Here is a 20126-nt window from a genome sequence, read left to right as displayed (position 1 = left end):
AGCGCCTGAGAGCAAGAGCCACTCTTGTGTGGAGCCTGCACGCCAGGCGTGGAGGGGAGAATGAGTTAACAAGGCAGTGGAGAGCAGACCGGAGGAAGAAGAGATTCGTGTTTGTGTCCGCCAGGGTCAGTGCAAGGATGGGGTTGCTCAGAGGCTCTCATGGGGGACAGGGGCACACAGTGGGGGGTGCTGAAGCTCGGAGGGCTTCCAGGAAGTGGCAGGGCCGGCCTTGGGCAGCGCGTTGTCTGCCCTTCCTCAGCGTGTGCACGCTGTGTGTGCGGCGAGTCAGGGACACGTGCTCTGCGGTGACGCGGGCCCTCCCTCACGGATCTTCCGTTCTGGGACCCGCCATAGGCAGCCACACTCTCCTTGGAGGGGATGGAAGCCCAGCATCTCCTGGATTCTCCGCCTCACTTTCCCGTTTGTGGAGGTCGGGAGCAAGCACACAACAAATAGCCCTGTGCTCCCTGCTTGGAAAAACCCCCAGCGGCCATAAATATTAGGAAACCAGCCCTGTCCCGCTCCCTGCAGTGGGCCCCAGGTGACCTCGGCCCCTGCACAGAGCTGACCTTGCGGACGCACACAGAGGCGGCCGGGGAGCGCGGCCCTGGAAATTTACCGACATGGCTTTGTATGAATTCACCTTTTCAGAAGAGGGCTCTGGGCCTTCAAGGAGCCATTCATCAGGCCCCGGGAGTGCTGTTTGGGGAAGGCTGTGTGCGGCCCAGCCCCCTGTGCTCAGGCTGGAGCCAGCAGGGGGTGAGCCCAGCTGGAGACACTTCGGCCTTTGTCGGGGTAGTCTGTGCCTAATGACCCCAAATGCAACCCAGTCCAACTTTTCCCCAAGCAAGTCAGGAGGGAGGGGCAGGTCTGGGATTCCCTGGGGCCCAGGAGCACAAGGGGCCTAGTGATCCCAGCAGGTGCAGGAAGAGGGGGCAGAGAGAATGTCACTCAGTAGTCCTTGAACAAATGAATCAATTAATACATGAACTCTCTCTGCCTTGGACACCAAATTCATAGGTAAAAATTCCGTGCAAACCCCACAGCAAGGCCCGCAGAGAGCAGGTGGTCATCCGTCTGCAGGGTGAGGAAGCAGGATGCTTGTGGCCTTAAAGGACCCTCTTGCCTTATGTTCTGTGAAGGGCCCTCGGCCCCCCATCCTCCTGTGCGGCTCCCCCTCCTCATGCGCCCCCGTTGTCAGCTCTTCTCCTTTCTGAGACCACACACCACGCCTGAGACTTCGCCTGTTCTGGGTCCATTTTCTCCCCTGACTCCTCCTCTAGAAAAACTCGTATGTTCACATTCATGCGGAATTTGCCCAGAATGTATGGAGTTCCACATCTCTGAAGCCCATCCGGGTTCCCCTAGTTTCCCTTTTTCATCGGCTCCTAACAACCTTCTGAGTACCCCCCCCTTCACAGCTGAGAAAACACGAAGTCATAGAAATTCAGAAATGTATCCAGGTTCACACATCACCAGCAGGATCAGGACCCAAATCCAGTTGTTAGCACACGTCCTGTGCGCCTTCCCACCCACCTCTGGTCAGGCCTCCCAGGTCTGAGCAGGAGGCCTTCCCCTGTGGCTTGGGGCTCGCTGAAGGCCGGCCTAGCAGCTGGGGAACGGCCAGCCCCACCCCTGGGAGCCTGCCTTGGTGAGCGAGCACATCAGCCCGAGCCTTCCTTGGGACCCTTCGGCACCTGCCCGTTCTGTGCACTCGCCAGGCACTCAAGGCTCTCACCCGAGAGACCTGCGCGCCCTGGGTTGTGCACCTGCACCTCGCTCTGCCGGCAGAGAGGGCGCCTGGGACAGTGTGGCCCCAGGGAGGAGGGTGTGCAGGAAGGGCGATTCCTAGGGGCCAGGCTGGAAAGCTGAACCAGCCAAAGGGGACAGAGAGGGCAGCCAGGAGCCCAGAACCTGACAGGAACCAGAGAGGTTCCTCCACGTGTGTTCAGATGTGAGGGAGGGAGAGAGCAGGGCTTCCAAGCAGGCTCTGGGCCCAGGGAGGGCAGTTGTTGGAGGGAACAGGCACGGACGCAGCCTCAAGTGGGCACATCTCCTGCAGGGATCCCGAGGTCCCCACTGGGGGGGGGGGGGAGGGAGCTCCGTGCCAACCTACGTGAAAGATAGGGCAGGTCTGTCTTGGCTCTGGACGCCCTCCCCTGGGCCCCCTTCCTAGCTGCCCCCCTCCCACCCCAGGTTCAGACTCTCCGAAGCTCTCCAGAGTTCCTACTCTAGGTCTGGCCTCAGAGTGGGGTGAGGACTCTGTTCTGCTCTGGGAATTCAGTCGAGATGCAGTGTGGGGTTTTGGAGAAAGGGGGGTGCAAGCACCTGTAGGCGGCTCCTGCTTGACTGAGCGCGAGGCTGTTTACGATAGGAAGCAGGGCAGAAAATCACTGCCCACCCCATCCCCAGGCTCTCGGGCCTGTACCAGTTGAGTGTCTTCCAGAACGGATTAGGAGGGTCAGGAGTTCAGCGGGAGGTGTGTGGGGGGTGGGGAGCCCGGATATGGGAACAGCCAGTCTGGAGCCTGTAGTCAGACAGTCAGTGGGTGGTTCAGGGACCCCTGGGCAGAGCCCTGTCTGCTCCTTTAATGATGGGCATGGCCAGCGGCACAGGTACTCAAGGACTGGTAGTCCCCAGCTCCAACCCTTGTCCCTGCCTGTGCCTGGGGTGCTGGACAGGGGAGTCCTGGGGGGTCAGCCTCAAGCAAGGTAGACGGAAGCTGCTAGCATTTCTTATGCCTCACCTCGCTGGGGCCTGACCCCTCCCCCAACGCATACAATGAAACCATGTCTTGTAAAGAAAAACAATGGGTTCTAAAGAAAAGACAATCCAGAAAGAAGAGGGTATGGAAATCTAGGGAGAGAAGGAGACAGATGCTGTCGGAAGGAGCTCAGCTGCCGGAGGAGGTCCCTGCATTTAGGGCTGATGCTGGATGGCCGGGGAAGAACCTCATCCAGCTGGGGAGATCTGGTTCTGAGCAGTCCAGCTCCAGGAGACCCTGCCTGCACGGGCCAGGGAAGGTATACCCTCCCTAAGCACGCTGGAAGGTTCCAGGGTCGAGTAAGTGGAAACTAAGCACACCGTGCCCCTCTCCCCCCCAAAGCCACCACGGATCATTGTTGGGAAGCCTCTACTCTTGACCAGCTTAGCTTTGCATTTCCCGTGGAAACGCACTCGACCCTAGAAACCGTTTCTCAAGGGACAGCTGTTAACTTCTCGAGAAATCATTTCCACAGAACACACGTTGAGGTTCAGAGGAGTGAGCTGATTAGCCCTTCTTATTGACGATAGACCAATTCTGATGGGGGACCTTAGGTAAAATCATGATGTTCATTTAGAATAACTGGTATTAAGCTATTTTTCTCACTGTAAGTAAGGACATAATCAAATAATCCGTGGAGGGCAGTAATCTAGGGTTGCTCGTAAGGAAACCACAGTGCGAGGACACATAAACCCTCTGCAAAGAGCTTCAGTTGATGAAGACAGGAGTCACACTTCTGCTCTGTTTTACTGAGCCCCTCTTGGAGGTCAGTCTGAGTCAGCAGAGAACATCTTCACTCTGTTCTGTGGCTGCGTGGCATCTCGTGGTAGAGGTGGCCCCTCATTGGTTCCCCCAGTCACCTGCGGGTGGACATTCAGCTGTTTCTGCTACAGCCAGGGCTCCAGGAAATAGCCATGTCATCCCTCCATTGTTCTTGGGAGTGTATCTCTGGGGCCAGTCCCGGTCCCAGTGTCGCGGGGGCACGCGCTCTGTGTGGCGTCTCTGTGTTCATGGGTGAGCATGAGAGTGGGTCTCCCACAGCCGCTCCGGGGACCCCACATCTCCTTCTTTGCCATCTGAAAGGTGGAAATGGTGCAGCGTACTTCCACTTTGTGTTTCTTTTATGATGAGTGAGGGTGAGTACCTTCTTTTAATGTTTGAGGTTTTAAAAAAATTTTTTAAAGTAATCTCTACCCCCAACTTGGGGCTCGAACTCACGACTCTGAGATCAAGAGTCGCGTGCTCCTCCGACTGAGCTGGCCAGGAGCCCCCCTAATATGTTTGAGACATTGGTTTTTCCCTTTTCCGTGAACTGGTTATATCTTTGTCCAGTTTTCTATGGAGCTCTCATTTATTTACTAGAAAAGTTTATATACAATGTCTGGATCTGAGTAACAGATATTTTTCCTTGTTACTTTTTTAGTTTGACTTTGTTAATCATGATTTTTTTTACCATGTAGATTTTTTTTTTTTTTACATTAATGTAGTTAAGTTTATCATTTAAAAGGCTTACGGCTTCGGGGTTACAATTTGATAGCCTGTCTCCACTCAGATTATATTGGAATTCTCCCATTGTCTTTTCCAGAATGTCTATGGATTTATAAAAACATTGTATTTATAATGTTATCATAATGTTAACATACTAAGATACAAATAAGATATACAGTATAAATACATAGACAGTAAATACATAAATAAAAGGCTAGATTTACCATATTCGCATAGGAATATGTAAACAATATATTAAAATATATACTTAAGATATATAATGTTAAATGCTTAAATATGAATATTATTTCATTTAGAATTTATCCCTGTGACAAGATGATCTAGAACTTGATTTTTTTTCTAGATGGCCCTTCCATTGTTCTAATTCCATGTGTGACTAGTGTATCTGCGCTAAATTCCTATGTTTGGAATGATTCCTGAACTTTCTGCTCTGTGCCCTGTATCTGTATTCTGATGCACAAGTTCTGTACTATTTTAATTATTGTGGCTTTATGCGTGCTTTAATACCTGATAGAGGTGGACTCCCTTCCCTTCTAGACTTCCTTCCGTCTGTGCGTGACGTTTAATCTTTCCTTACGAGCTCTACATGAGCGAAGTTCCAATTTTTAAAAAAATTGTCTTACTCTTCTTATTGGGATTGCATTAAGTTTACAGATTGACTTAAGAGGGAGTGGTATTTTTACAATGAAGGCTTTTTCTAGCCAAGAATCTGGGCCCTGTTTTAAATGGGGTAAATGATTACCCGAGCTTCTCCATGCAGGATGTTGCCCTTGGAGTTAGTTAAGGGTGAACAGCTGATGAGGGACAGGCCGCAGTCAGCCAAGTCTTGACCGCTGTTGGCCATGCACGCTGCGTGTTGGAAGCCTTCGTGACCGGGGAGGAGGAATCACCGGATCCCTGGCAGGAGAGGCCCTGACTTAGGAGGCGGAGCTGGTGTCAGGACTCAAGAACTGGGCGTAAGTGGGTCATGCCCAGATGCCACCTCGAGGGAACAGTGCCCGGGGTCAAGGGGCGCAGCTCAAGCCAAGCCCAGGAAGAAGTACTCTCACCGCACCCTCCTCCTCCCTTCCTGTGCTCCCCAGGGCTCCCGCTAGCCGAACCCGCCAGCAGCCAGAGGCGCTGGGAGCCCATGGTTTCATCCGGGGAGGCCGGCTCTAGGGCAGGGGACATGGGGAGGCGCGCAGGTTCCCGTGACCGTCGTCTCTGCTCTGAGACAGATGGACTGAGTGAAGACGAGGTCATCAGCGGTGACCCAGTGTAGGCAGACTCCGCACCCTGTGGTGATGGTCCGTGTGGTCTGGGTGGCCGCCTGCCCTCACCCCTCTCTTGCAGACAGGTAATTTTAAAACCTATAGGACTACACGCCTGCATCTTTCCAAGCCCATCTGTGTGGCACCTTTCCTGGACGGTCCTCGTCATTGAAAGACACCCTCACAGGCTTTCCTGGGGCTAAACCAGTAGAGCGGCGGGCAGGTGCGTCGCCATCTCACCTGTCCCGGACCAGCCAGCTGGTTGTACCCAGATCCTGATGCCACTGACCCAAACAGGCTGTGCCCAGGGAGGTTCCAGGGACTTCACCCACGTCGCCTCTGCAGGAGAAAGTCCCTGCAGAACTGTCCAGAGGAGAAGGGCAGTCGCGAATCATTTGGGGGAGGGGAGAGGCTGACCTTGATGGGGAGGACGGAGGCTCCTAGGCTGCAGAGCGGGAGGTTGTGGGACAGGTTTTCCAGGGCGGCGGGCGGGCGTGGGAGGGGAGGCCCCATGTGGATGTGGCGTCCAGGCGGCAAGCAGGACCCAGTGAGCCACTGTGCAGCCAGACATGGAGACAAAGCCCCCTCTCAAGGACAGAAGTCCCCACGGCAACATTCTGTGAATTAGGTGCCTTGGAAATTGGCACCTGTTTGCACAGGAGACCATGTGGGTCACACGTGAAAAGCTTTGCTCAGACCCACCTGATGGCGGCTTGTTATGGGGACTTTGGGGGAACCACCAGCCTCCCTAGGCCTCCTGTCCTCCCCTGTGACAGAGGCCAGCAGCTGTTTGTTCTGTGACGAAATGCAAGGACAATGCGGGGATCCTACATGGGGGCTGGCGCATCGTGAGCCCCCCACGGATGTCACTGTTCTAGTCCCTGATACCGAGAAAGCTCACATGAGCGGGGGGAAGGTAAGGAAAAGAGATGGACCCTGTGGGGAGGACAGTTAGGAATCCGAGTGTAAAACAGGATTTCTGACGCTTTCCCCTTAGACATCCGGACATTCTTCCAGGGGCCTCCAAGCCTTCAGTCCCACGGCTTGGAGCGCGGACGGGAAACGTTTTGAGTCTTCAGCTGTAAAATGCTGAGTCCTGTTCCCTCTTGTTTGCTGTGCTCTTGGTGCCCCGGTCTTGACGGTGCGACGGCAGGTTGCTGTCCTGCTGTGCCACTGAGTCACTGTGCGTCCGACCGGCGGCGAATTTTGCTGTCTCAGAGCCCGTGGCATGAGGGGGCTCAGATAAGAATGTAGGATTTCAGGAAGCGGCCAGGTTCCTGCCCGTGGTTTGACATTCGGATTGCAGTTGGATTTTCCTAGTGGACTCTCGAAAAGAAATCTCCAGCAAGGTTCGGTTTTTAAACAAAGCCCAGGATTTGATTCAGAGGATTTGCTTGTGAGACCAGATCCCCTATCTGGTCTCCGTGCCCTCTGAGCTTCCGTCTCTTCACCCCAGAGAGGCGACGATCACCAGGGTGATCGCATCTCAGGGCTTACAGATAACTGCGCAGCACGCTGTGCGGGAACTGCGGAGCGTTACCCAGCCCGCCGGCTGCCCCTGACAGGACACGTGACCTCAAGCGAGCCACTCGACCACAGAAAGCCACGGTGCCGCCAGCGAGAAGGCATTCTAGGATGTCGCCTGAAATTTCAGAGGAAACCAGTTAGGTTGGGACAGCTCTGCACAGGGCAGGGGGGGCGGGGGCCTTGCTCCCCCCACGCTGGCCAGGGGACACCCGAGGCAAGAAAACCAGAAGGCACGGAACATGGCCACTGATTTCCAGGATGTGGCGAGAGCCTCCGGGTGTGGTGGTGAGCGGTCATCTGAGCTGGGTGTGGGGCCAGCGCTGACCTAGATGTGCGGCCCACGATAAACAGGAACCCGTCCCTCCTGCACCCGGGCACGTCCTGGGAACAGCCGTGATGTCTGAGGCCACAGAGCAGACACACGTGTGACAGGTCAAAGCACCGGCTCCTGGGACCCGGGGAGACCGAACCAGAGGGGTTGCAGGGACCCACTGCAGCTGCAGTCCCTCCGCCCCTGGCGGCGCTTCCCGGGGGCTGCAGAGTGGGTGTGGGGTTCTGGCTTCTGGACTCTGCCTCCGGAATCCCTGCACTTGACCCACTCTGTCCACAAGCCTGTCCTCCTCCACAGGTTGACAGACCCAAATCCAAGCGTTTTGCAAGATGCCCAGAAAATCTCGAATTCGCTCAAGAAGAGTAAGAATCACAGGCACCTCTAGGCTTCCAGAGAAGGACCAAAGCCACGAGAGGACCCGAGGTCAGGGGAGGAGGAGCGGACTGGAGTGGGGATCTCGTGAGCTGAGGAGCCGCGGACACGTGGTGGGCCTGTGTTCCAGGCGGGATGGTGTGATAAGGTCCACACAGGAGAGCGCGATGCTCAGAAACGGCCGGAAGATTGTCTGTTTTATTGACCAGGCGGCATGTCGGCTCAGCACGGGAGGCCCCTCTGAGTAGACTTCCATCCCCCCCAGTCGGGGTCCTCGGCTCCTGCCCCGTGAGAGCTAAAGACTCCCACTGCCGGATTTCTCTGCAGGCTCCGTATTGTCAACATGCCAAGGGCCTCTACTTTGGTTCCAGCCAAGGTCTACTTGACCTAAAAGGTTGTGTCTGAGATCTGACGGACGGAAACACCACTCCTGTTAAACTCTGGCTTGTAGCTGTTTAATCGTTGGCAGTGCATTTAACCTCCTGAGCCGTGTCCCGGTCCGCTCTGACGCAGACACACTCATGTTCCTCACGGGGCACTGGGCGGCATAGATGAGGTAATGACCGTGAAGCTCCCAGGAGAGTGGCTGTCACATCCGAGGGTCTCAGCACATGTGGGCTGTTGTCCTCGCTGCCCTAGCACTCAGGGAGACTGAGGTCCTCACATCACATGGCAGGAAAGTCCAAGGCAGATCAGGCTGCAGGTACGGCTTGATTCAGGGTCTCCGATGATGCCAGCAGAACCTGGTTTCTAAACTCCTTCCATCTCCCAGCCCCTCTTCCTCTGAGATGGCCCTCTTCTCAGGCAGGCTGCTGTCCCACGGCAGCAGGGCACCTGTCCACTCTCATCAAAGCCCCCATAAAGGTCTTGTGGCACCCCACGGCTGGCCCACAAAACCCTGGGGCAGGGTCTGCGCCACCAAAACCTCATGACTGAGCGTGCAGGATGGCTGGTGTCTCAGAGGGACGTGGGGGTTCCTGGGAGGCGAGCAGGAAAGCCACAGCTGCGTCCCCAGCACCGCGGCACCCACCCAGGTGAAGGAGCGAGGGGATTTGTTTGCCTTCGTCTGGTTCCAGATCGCGTCCTGCAGAGCTGCCCCACACGGTCCTCAGAGAGCCACACGCACACCCCCCTTTCTGAGTGTCAGCGGGACAGTCCTGTTTAAGAACCATCAGGACCCTAAGTAGTCGACCGGAATCCAGAAGAACTCGGTGAACTTCAGCAGCATCTTCAAGAGTCTTGTCCTTAGTAAACACAGACCGAGCGATGCAGGTTATCCCTCCAAGGCTGCTTCCGGTTCTTGCCACAGGAAGTGGTAGGAAAGCACACGCTCCTTTACAACGACCTCGAGGTCCTCAGCCTCCCCTGGGAGCCTCAGCCGGGTCCTTTGGAGAGTGAATTCTCCTGCCTCTGTCCAGGCCCCCTCTGCACTAAAGATGTCACCCAGCCCTCCGACCCGCCCGTCACACAGGGGACTCGTCCTCAGCTTCCAGCTCCTGGGGGCAGGACAAGGTGAGACCCCACTTAGAGCTGTGTGCTGTATTCACAGGTGACTGCTGGCTACTGGCAGCCATTGCCTCCCTCACCTTGAATGAAGAGGTCCTGGCTCGCGTCGTGCCCCTAGACCAGAGTTTCCAGGAGAACTATGCTGGGATCTTCCACTTCCAGGTAACTTCATGTCAGCTCAGGCTTCTCCCCAGCGGGTCCTGGGGGGCCGAGGACTGGTCCCTGGGGGGGCTAGAACAGGACCTGAGGGGCTATAGACAGGACCTGGGGGGCTAAGGACAGGTCCTGGGGGTCTAAGGACAGGTCCTGGGTGGAGGGGCTAAGGACAGGTCTTGGGGGGCTACAGACAGGTCCTGGGGGGCTGAGGACAGGTTCTGGGGGTGCTAGAACAGGACCTGGGGAGCGAACGACAGCTCCTGGGGGGCTACGGACAGATCCTGGGGGACCAAGGACAGGTCCTGCGTGGAGAGGCTAAGGACAGGTCTTGGGGGGCCAAGGACGGGTCCTGGGGGGGCTGAGGACAGGTTCTGGGGGTGCTAGAACAGGACCTGGGGAGCCAACGACAGCTCCTGGGGGGCTACGGACAGATCCTGGGGGACCAAGGACAGGTCCTGGAGGGGCTGGAGCAGGACCTGGGGGGCTAAGGACAGGTCCTGCGTGGAGGGGCTGAGGACAGGTCCTGGAGGGCTACGGATAGGTCCTACAGGGCTACAGACAGGTCGTGGGGGCTAGAAGAGTTCCTGGGTGGGGGGGTCAGGGACAGGTCCTAGGGGGCTACGGACAGGACCTGGGGGGGCTATGGACAGGTCCTCGGGGGCTAAGGACAGGACCTGGGGGGCTAAGAACAGGTCCTGGGAGCTGGGAACGTTACTAAGGGGGGCGGTAAGACACATCTAGGAGTTAGGAACAGGTCCCGTCTTGGCCAAGTTTATCAAACCCCGGCGTTTGCAGACTCTTAGGATCAAGCTGTTCTGCAGACGACTTGGAGAGGCTCCAGCAAGCTCCCTGGCCTGCCCCTGATGGGGGACCCTGCCGGGAGAGCAGTGGGGAGCCTCTCGGGACAGGCAAGGAGGGAGCTAGAGCAGGCACCTGGGAGGTAATTCCCAAGGTTAGAAAAGCCTGTTTCGGGGAGTCTGAGAGAAAGTGGTGAGGTACTGCTCACTGCCTCCTTTTATGCCAGTAAACGAGAAGCGGTATTCTTGAGAGAGCGTGAGACCCAGGGCAGTGTGCTCAAGACCTGGGTGTGGGCTTGGAGGGCAGGACAGGTGCCTCTGCCCTCAGCTTCTCAGTGAGGACTCGGAAACGGAGGGGGGTGGGAGCATCTCCTCCCAGGATGGGCTCACGGAGGCCGGGGGTCCCCGTGCGGCCACCGGCCCCTCCCCCAGCCCACCCGTGTCCCCTGTCCCACAGTTCTGGCAGTACGGCGAGTGGGTGGACGTGGTCGTGGACGACAGGCTGCCCACCAAGAACGGGGAGCTGCTGTTCGTGCATTCTGCAGAGGGCAGCGAGTTCTGGAGTGCGCTGCTGGAGAAGGCCTACGCCAAGTGAGTGACCGCGGCCTTCCCTCGGGCAGCCTGGGATCTGGAAGAGGCAGGTGGGGGTGGAGGACGACTCTGGCCAGAATTGGGGTGTAAAATCAAGGAGTACATGCATGGGGGGGGGTCGTGCCCTGATCAGTGACCGAGCTCGCCATGTTAGCGGCACGCGCAGGAATGGGTATCGCGCAGAGTGCTGACCTTGGGAACGACCTTCACCTCCTTGGCAGATTGGGGACGTTTTTGTCAGCTAAAGACAGCAGAGTTTTTGCCAGTAGGCATTACCGTCCCCTGCAGAGAGATGAAAAGTACGGAACTTGTGCGGAAAGTAGAGTGTGCGATTCGCAGTGGTTTCCCACCCCTGCCTGTCCCACACTGCCTGTCCTCCGCGAGCTCTGCGGCAGCCCCCCTGCCCCGGCCACTCGGGCTCTCCAGCATCCAGAGATTTCCATCCCTTGCAGCTGCTGCCAGCGCGGAGGGCCAGGCTCCCTGTGGCCAGCTGTGAGAGTCTGGGGTCTGGGAGCCACGTCTCCGTCACATGCCCTGTGGCACAGCTAGAAGCCATGGATGCCACGGGACATACTGCGCGTAGAACTGCATTTGTTAGCGAGTTGTTGTCTTTTCTAAGCTGTGAATCCCAAACAGCTGATGGCCGCCCGGCCCTTTGCTGTCGCGACACAGAAACAGTCCGTACGGGAGGTCAGACCAGATAACTACCTGGGTCCTTCCACTTGGCAGGCTGTAGATTTGCTGGAGCCCAAGCCCCAGGGAATCTCAGCGGAGGGTCCCTAGAGCCCCCAGCAAAGGAGGCAATGGGGTCGGGGGTTGAGGGGGCGCTTCGAGAAGCAACAGCAGCAGCAGCAGCATCTGTCCCCCCTCAGGGTCAACGGCTGTTACGAAGCGCTCTCGGGGGGCGCCACCACCGAGGGCTTCGAGGACTTCACGGGGGGCATCGCGGAGTGGTACGAGCTCAGGAAGGCCCCTCCCGACCTGTTCAGGATCATCCAGAAGGCTCTGCAGAAAGGCTCCCTCCTCGGCTGCTCCATCGATGTGAGTCCGGGCCCCCCGCCCACCCGCTCTAGCTGGTGCGAGCCCATCCCCGTCCAGCATGCCGGACGTCACCTGGAACCTGGGGGCGGCCAGTGACACCCAGGTCGTATGGGGGAAGCTGGTGGGGCGAGGGCACTCCTGTGCGTCGCCAGCCCCAACCACAGCTTCCATGAATCCCCTGCCCTCTGCTGGTCCCAGGGGAGGGACCACGTGCAGACACCTGCCCCTGGGGCAGGGCCTGCGTGGCCTGGAGCCCGGCAGCCTTCCCCTTCACTGCTGCGGCATCCACGGGCCTGTGGGAAGCTTCGGAGGGGCCATTTCCTCACGGTGGCCTTGCTGGCAGGCCTCCCTGGAGGCGCGCACCCCATCCTGTCCCCTGCGTCCTCCTGGCAGAGGCTGAGCCCACTCCCCAGCCCTGTGCCACCTGGGACTCGTTCCCCGTGGGGACAGAGAAGCCCCTACTCTTGGGGCCAGAATATCTGTCCGACTTACTAAAAAACAAAATTCAGGGGCGCCTGGGTGGCACAGCGGTTAAGCGTCTGCCTTCGGCTCAGGGCGTGATCCCGGCGTTGTGGGATCGAGCCCCACATCAGGCTCCTCCGCTATGAGCCTGCTTCTTCCTCTCCCACTCCCCCTGCTTGTGTTCCCTCTCTCGCTGGCTGTCTCTATCTCTGTAGAATAAATAAATAAATAAAATCTTTAAAAAAAAAAAAATTCAACCTAGTAAACTTCAAGATGTAATTGGCTTTTTTTTTTAAGATTTTATTTATTTATTTATTTGACAGAGAGAGAGAGACAGCCAGCGAGAGAGGGAACACAAGCAGGGGGAGTGGGAGAGGAAGAAGCAGGCTCATAGCGGAGGAGCCTGATGTGGGGCTCGATCCCACAACGCCGGGATCACGCCCTGAGCCGAAGGCAGACGCTTAACCGCTGTGCCACCCAGGCGCCCCGTAATTGGCTTTATTAAGTGATTCGTGAAGTGGGTGGCACCCCATCCAGCAAGTAGAGAGCAGGGCGGGAAGTCAGCCGCTGAAGGGAAGTCTGCTCCCGGCAGGCCCCATGTTCCCTGGGGGAGTCTCATCCTGCGGGTGACCCCGTCTCTGGGGGTGGAGACTGGCAGGTCAAGACCGTTTCTGGGGAGGCCGAAACTGCTCTCAGATTGTGTGTCGGGCCTGGGTTAGGGCTCGGCCCGCGGTGTTCTCTCTACCAGACTCCAGGCAAGGGATTCTGGCTTGTTCAGCAGACCGTGCCCTCAGCCCTTCTTCCTATTGACTGAGACAAACATACCAGCCTCCCTTCCTCCCCGCAGTCGGGGGACGGGCGTACCCCAAGGAAGTTCTGATAGAGCCGGTGCAAATCCCGCAGGCACGCACAGAACTGTCCTCGGGGAACCCCACAGTGGGGCTGGGCTGGACCACGGGCTCCTGGGCTACCCGATGCCGCCCTGGGGTCTGTCCCGAGCCCGGGCCACCAGCCCCGCTCCAGGGTCCTATGGGGGTTCGTGAAGGCCTGTCCACTGGCCGATGCGGCACGCTGTCCCCCCGGCTGCCCCTGCCATCCCCGCCATCTGAGAGCTGCTGCGGGAGGCCGGTGGCGAGGGCCTCGGTGCAGGAGGCAGAGCGAGGCTGCATCCAGCGGCCTGACTCCCCCCCCCACGTTTACAGATCACCAGCATGGCGGACTCCGAGGCCATCACGTTCCAGAAGCTGGTGAAGGGGCACGCGTACTCGGTCACCGGGGCCGAGGAGGTAAGGCCAGCTCCGGGCGCACTGTCTGCGCTTGGCTCGCGGTCGCCCCGCTCTAACGGACCAGGTAGAGACGAGAACACTGATCGCAGCCGCATAGCGTTTGAGTCTCTGTACAAAGCGCTTTTGCGTTTGATCTCGCAACAGCGTCAGCGCCCAAATTCCAGTTCAGGTCTGACCGCCTCTCACCGGCTGCATGGCCTGGGCGTGTTTCTCAAACTCTCTGCCCTGGAGCACCCTCAAGTCAGAGACGGTGACAATGTCCCCGTAGGGCTGGCGTGGCTGCCGTTGTCGCTGTGAATCCCACACACGCTAGTGAGCGGCCAGCCTCACGTCCGGCACAGGACCCCGCGCCTCACACGCCCAGGGCTCTGTGGTGTTTTCATCCTTCGGTTTCTATTTTGTTCTCCGCCCACCCCCGACACACATGCATCTTTTTATTTTGAAAAAGCTCAGGTCTGTGGAAAAGCTGAAAGAGTAGTGTAACAAGAAACATCCAAATGTCATTTCCCTAGGCTCGACAATTGAGATTTTCCCCGTCCGTTTTGTGTCTGCTCTTTTCTGAGCCATTTGAGAGTCAGTCGCGGATGTCACACTTTGCTCCTAAACACGTCTCCCAGGAATAAGGGCGTTGTCTCACGTGACGCCAGTGCAGTGTTCGTGCTGAGGAAAATACCCCTAATTCCACAGCGGCGTCTAACGCAGAGTCCGCGTGGGCTGCTCCCGACGGCAGCCCTGCTTCGTAGCCGCGCCAGCGGGGACTCGGAGAGGTCCGGGCGGGCCGCCCGCATCTCAGCGGAGCTCCTGCCGTGAGGGCGAGGCTTCCCTGAGCTCCCGTGACAGCAGCGCATCCTACTCTAGCCGGGGGCTCACGACGTCCCCCGAGGGCCGGGCCCTGGGAGCGGTCCGCGCCCGGCAGCAGCGAGGGGCCCGGGGTCCAGCCCTTCGCCCTTCCGTGACCCCTGTAACACGGACCCGCCCCCTCCTGGCGCGGGGAGAAGGGGTCTGGGGCCCGAGCACCTGCGGGCCTGGCTTGAACTCAGCCTCTCCCCCTCTACTCCCCGTGCCCCGTCTTCAGGTCGAAAGTGGGGGAAGCCTGCAGAAGCTGGTCCGCATCCGTAACCCCTGGGGAGAGGTGGAGTGGACCGGCAAGTGGAACGACAAGTGAGCGGGGCGCCTCCCCGGGCGGTTCCGGGGGCCAGGGGAGAGAGGAGGGCGCGAGGCTGGCGTTTGTGCGGTGCAGGGGGCTAGGCCCCGAGGCCACAGGTCCCCGCCCTCTCGGGGCAGGTACCCTTCGAGCAAGTCTGCACACCTTCCTGCCGGCCCTGGGCTCCTTCCATCGCCGCGGTGTGCACGCTTCCCTAGCGCAGTCACCCTGCTGGCGGGCGGCGGGGGAGGGGCGTGCGTGGAACCCAGAGGTTCCTGGTCGCGTCGGGTGCCTCCAGCTCAGCCGCAAGGGGTTCCCCTTAAAGAGCTGCCAGGTGTGGCCGCCCGCATTGTCCCCTTCTCCCTCCAGTGGGCCCCGTTCTTTCTGCCGCCACCACCCAGGGCGGCGCCTGCCCTCACCCCCTCCCCACGGCTACGAGCGTAGCTCCCCCCCGGGGCAGTCTGGGCCCTCAGAGGTGCAGGAGCGTGTCCCCGGACCTGCACTCTGGGGTCTTGGGGACAGGTGCTCGCCCGCACTGGCTTCTAATGCCCGTCCTGTCCCGTGGCTTTCCAGCTGCCCCAACTGGAACACTGTGGACCCGGAGGTGAGGGAGCAGCTGACCAGACGGCACGAAGACGGGGAGTTCTGGTGAGACCGTTAGGGCTGCAGGGAGAGGGGTCTGCCTGGGGGCTCTACCGGACAGGAGCCAGATGATCGTGTCAGGTGCACGGGGGTGTGGGAGTTGTCCTAAATTCCCCAAAAGACCCTGAATGAAACCGTTCGTCCAGCTCCCCTATTTGTCCCTCTTGACAGTGGGGTTCAAAGCTGAGCAGAGAAGCCCATTCAGATCCCACGGGACGGAAGGGGCCTTTCTCCCACCGGCTCTTAGGATCATCCCAACACCTTAAGAAACAGGCCCTTGGAGAGCAGGGCTGGGCCTGTGGGTGTGTGTCCGCCCCCAGCTGCGTCCGCGCTGCCTGGCTCGGTGCTCAGAGCGGCCCAGCCGCCGGGCCAGCATCTGCGCCTTCTGGCTGGGGGTCTGGGGGCGGCAGCGCCCCGCCTTCACTGGCTCCCTGGCTGGCCTTGGGCGGAAGGTCAAGGTTTGTCCGTGGGTCGTCTCGTAACCTGGATGCCTGTGTCCCTGCCTCTGCCAGGATGTCTTTCAACGACTTCCTGAGGCACTACTCCCGGCTGGAGATCTGCAACCTGACGCCCGACACCCTCACCAGCGAATCCTACAAGAAGTGGAAACTCACCAAGATGGACGGGAACTGGAGACGGGGCTCCACCGCGGGAGGCTGCCGGAACTACCCGAGTAAGGCCCCGCCGCGCCCGGTCCCAGCTCACGGCCACAGGCCACTGTATCCACAGGCAGCCCGAGCAGCCTGGCTCCGCAGGGACCTCACCCACAGGCCTTAACCGCTGTCCGCACTTCAGGCCCCGCTCAGACGGGGTCCCCAGTCCCTCGGCAATCCTGCGACCCTTCTGCCCTGTGGTCCGGGACCCCCCTTGTGCCGCACACACTGAGTCCGCATGACCCCACACACTGGGCCCCAGGGACTGTCCCGAGTGGTTGATAGAGGCCACTCCAGTCTCCCTGACAAGCTCCCGCGGCCAGAGCCCTGTGTCCGCTCCATCTTTGAGGTGAGGGGACTGCGGCCTGGAGAGCTTAAGTGACCTACCTGGGGCCGCGGGCTCACGGGGACTTGAGTGCAGACGGTCTGGCGGTGGAGCTGGTCTGGGAGAGCTCTCTGTGGCGGCAAGTCTGGGTCCTGTGTGGACCCTCTGCTGCACCTGAGGGACCTGAGGGACCCGAGGGCCCCAGCGGCATCCTAGGCCACAGAGCAGGTGGTTCCCTTCAGCCCCAGAGCTTTGAATCTTTCGCCTCAAGTGCGTAGCTACCAAGTGGGGATTTGAGAGGTGCTGGGAAGAGCTCTGCCCCAGACAGGAATCTCTCCCCCACCCGTGAGATCAGGGGTCAGCAAACGCCCTCAAGGGCCAGATGGTAAATATCTGGGGCTTTGTGAGCCATCAGTTTGTCCCGCTCCCAGGTCTACGGCTATAGCCTGAAGGCAGTTAAATGAATAGATACAGCTGTGTTCTAATAAAACTTTATTGACAAAAACAGGCAGCCAGGGGTGCACAGAGCTGGAGTTGGCTTGGCACTGGATGGTGCCTTTATTTCCCCAACAAAGAGTTTTATCCTCTTAGGGAGGGGAAGGCAGCCGGCACGATTATCCTTAAATGTGAATGAATCTCGGGTCCTTCCTGTAAATGGGTTCTGGAAGTGGGGAGGGCAGAGACACCATGGGGGCAACGGGACAGGCCTGGGGGGACAAGGGACACAGAAAAGGAGCTGAAATTGTGCACAGGATGGTCCTGGCCTCGGGGTTCACTGAGGGGGTGCAGGGGTGCATGCCCCCTCCTCCCCAGCCAGGCCACCTCTGACCTCCCGTTCGAGCCTGGGGAGGGAGAGGTGCCGCAAGGGGACAGCTCAGCTCTAACGGCCTCTTCCAGAGTGATGACCACCAGTCCCCGAGACCAGCCTGAGAGCAGGTGGGAGAGAACTGCAAGGGAAAGTCTGTCATGTAGGGGTCTCCCCATGATGATCGGGCAGGCGCCGCCGTCCCCCCTCCCGTCCCCATCCCCCACCCCTGCACACCAGGTGGGGCAGGGCTCTGGCGTCCTGAGTGACGGAGCACATCCCCTCTCTGGCCACAGACACCTTCTGGATGAACCCTCAGTACCTGATCAAGCTGGAGGAGGAGGACGAGGACCAGGAGGACGGGGAGAGTGGCTGCACCTTCCTGGTGGGCCTCATCCAGAAGCACCGGCGGCGGCAGAGGAAGATGGGCGAGGACATGCACACCATTGGCTTCGGCATCTACGAGGTGCGTGCGGCACGGCGGGGGCCGCCTCCTCCCCTCCTTCGCCGTCAGCAGCCCGGGAGGGGGCACCCCAGACAGGGAGCCGGCCAGGGAGCTGGCAACTGGGCCCGGCCAGTCTCAGGAGAAGTCTCGCGGCCCCGGAGGTGGCGAGCCGTCGCCTGGGCCCCCGCAGCCAGCTTCCCGGATCGCCCACTCTTTTTAGGGGCCTCCTGCCTCTCCTGAGCCCCTCCAGGCCTGGCACCACTCTTCTCGGAACAGAGGAGACTTAACAGAGCTTCCTGGACCCCATCCGGGAATACCATGAGGGCAGGAACTGCTCCAGCATCTGGCTGGTAGGCGCCCAGCCCGGTGTGGGGCCTGGGAGCAGCTCAGGACAGGGAACACGGGCTCCGCACACTCACTCCTGCACGTTCTTTCGTTTCAAACCACATTCGAGAAAAGCCCAGCTTAGCTGCAGGCAGAAGGCGGCTGCCCCTTCCTGTCTGGGGCCAGACCCCTGCACCCTCCCCACTCCTCCCTGCAGCACTGACCAGAGAGCCTCTCCGCTGGGGTCCAGTGGGTGCAGGCGGCCCCCTAAAGCACCCAGTGGGCCCCGCGTTCAGTGAGGTCACCTGCGAAGTCACAGGGGCAGCCTGAGATGGTGGCAGGGAGCCCACCACTGGGAGAAGTCAGGTGCCAGGAGACACGGCCCCGCTCGCTCTTCACTGGAGCGTGGCCCCCAGGACCCTGCCCGTTCACTCACCAAGTAGAGTCGGTCAAATGCCATCATTTCAAACAGTGCCCATAACTGTAAGCCCCTGTCTCTGAAACAGGAGCTGAGAGCTTCAGAGCTGGGGCAGAGTGACCCCAAGGAAAATGCAAACTGACACCCCCCCCCACACACACACACCTCAAGGGAGTGGGAAGCCAGGCCTGGGCTCCAGCGCTGGGAAGCCCCAGGGGATCGTTTGGTTCTGTTTGAGGCAGGAACAGGGAGCTCACTGACACACAGATGGGGTGTGGCCGGCAGAAGCCGGGAGCGGACCCCTGCTGGCTCCCAGCCCAGTGGCGCCCCCTTCACTGCCCTCTTCGTCCGAGGGCACAGCCCTGCTTCTGCGAGCGGGAGGCGGGGGGACCCCAGGCCAGTCCGTGCACAGCTCCCTGCCTCGGTTTTATGCTCTATAAACGAGGAATGGTGCTAAGGGCTTGCCCGTGTGGTTGCTGGGTCAGGAGCTTTGTTTTCAGCCGGAATGCCTGGGGGCCCTTGGAAAACATGGATGTAGTTCTGCTAGAGCTGCAGGGAACGGCGGGCAGCAGAGCAGACGGCGCGGCGGGGCCTTTGTGCAGCCGCCCCCGAGGCTGAGGGAAGCGCCTTCTCTCTCCTTGCAGGTTCCAGAGGAGGTACGTCCGGCAGACGGCGCGGGGTCAGCAACAGGCACGAGGCTTAGACCGCCGGCTCGGGGGTCTCGTGAGGCCTGGGCAGGGGCCGGCGGCTGAGAAGGATGAGGCCCCGTGCCCTCTGGGCCCTGGTGAGGCGGCTGGGGTCCCACACGCTGCCGGTCAGAGCTCAGGGCCAGGTCTCCCAGGAAGTCCCCGCGGGGCCTGTGTTCGGTTTAGGTCTGGGTGGACGACATGTGATCCTGGGACCTCTGGCGCCTCTTCACAGAGTCCAGTAAATCTCTCCAAAAACAAGCGTGAGGGGAACGAGGAACCCCACAGGCTGTACTGGGATATAGCGTGGGAGCCCAGAGGGAGGCCTGGACCCAATTCCCAACTCTGCCATTTGCAGGCTGTGTGACCCTAGACAAGCGGTGGGTCCTCTCTGGACCCCTGGTTACTTCTTCAGTAAAACTGGCCAACCATCCATCTCGAGGGACCGTAGGGGCGAAGTGAAGGGCGTGAGAGCACACAGCAGGCCCAGAGCTGGCGTTCGCGGGTCCGTGAGGGCCGCAGCTGTTCTGGGGGGCACGCGGGGTGCTCAGGCCCCCGGCGGTACACTCTGCCGTGGTCAGGCGGTGCCGTCTGTGGCACGCCGGGCTTTTCCAGGCGCCGCGTGACCACAGCTGAGCTGCACTGCCCTCCCTGGTCAGGCCCTGTCCTCGCTTCTGTGTGTCGCACACCACGCACATCCGAGTAACCGTGAGGAAGGCCGAGGACCTCCGTGTGCAGATGGGGTGTCTCTGCAGAGCTGGGCACACGTGGGGCCCCCGTGGCGCACGCCTCTGAGTCCCCCCAGGCCATTCATTCTCTAGCGTGGAGCGACCCAGACGCTGTGCCTTCGACTCCCCCCCGTTTCTGTTTGTCCATCAGATGTACGGACAGACCAACCTCCACCTCAGCAGGAGCTTCTTCCTGACGCACCGAGCGAGGGAGCGCTCGGACACCTTCATCAACCTGCGCGAGGTGCTCAACCGCTTCAAGCTGCCGCCCGGGGAGTACGTTCTGGTGCCCTCCACCTTCGAGCCCAACAAGGACGGGGACTTCTGCGTCCGGGTCTTCTCGGAGAAGAAAGCCGACTACCAG

The 20126-nt window shown here is 59.7% G+C and overlaps 1 protein-coding gene across 1 annotated transcript in view; it reads left to right on the top strand.

The window, feature by feature from the left end:
• Nucleotides 1-20126, top strand: part of CAPN2 (calpain 2) — a 41504-nt gene that overhangs the window by 12653 nt on the left and 8725 nt on the right. The window contains exons 3-12 of the mRNA XM_040636147.1: nucleotides 9303-9421; nucleotides 10670-10803; nucleotides 11676-11844; nucleotides 13509-13592; nucleotides 14668-14753; nucleotides 15310-15384; nucleotides 15891-16051; nucleotides 17458-17627; nucleotides 18993-19004; nucleotides 19914-20125. Coding sequence (XP_040492081.1) covers nucleotides 9303-9421; nucleotides 10670-10803; nucleotides 11676-11844; nucleotides 13509-13592; nucleotides 14668-14753; nucleotides 15310-15384; nucleotides 15891-16051; nucleotides 17458-17627; nucleotides 18993-19004; nucleotides 19914-20125 — 1222 coding nt within the window. The remainder of the gene's footprint in view (nucleotides 1-9302; nucleotides 9422-10669; nucleotides 10804-11675; nucleotides 11845-13508; nucleotides 13593-14667; nucleotides 14754-15309; nucleotides 15385-15890; nucleotides 16052-17457; nucleotides 17628-18992; nucleotides 19005-19913; nucleotide 20126) is intronic.

This window comes from Ursus maritimus, unplaced genomic scaffold (assembly GCF_017311325.1).
Source record: "Ursus maritimus isolate PB19 unplaced genomic scaffold, ASM1731132v1 scaffold_2, whole genome shotgun sequence".
Lineage (NCBI taxonomy): Eukaryota > Metazoa > Chordata > Mammalia > Carnivora > Ursidae > Ursus > Ursus maritimus.
Note: the sequence above shows the minus strand (reverse complement) of the source record. Positions and strands in the feature narration are given on the sequence as shown.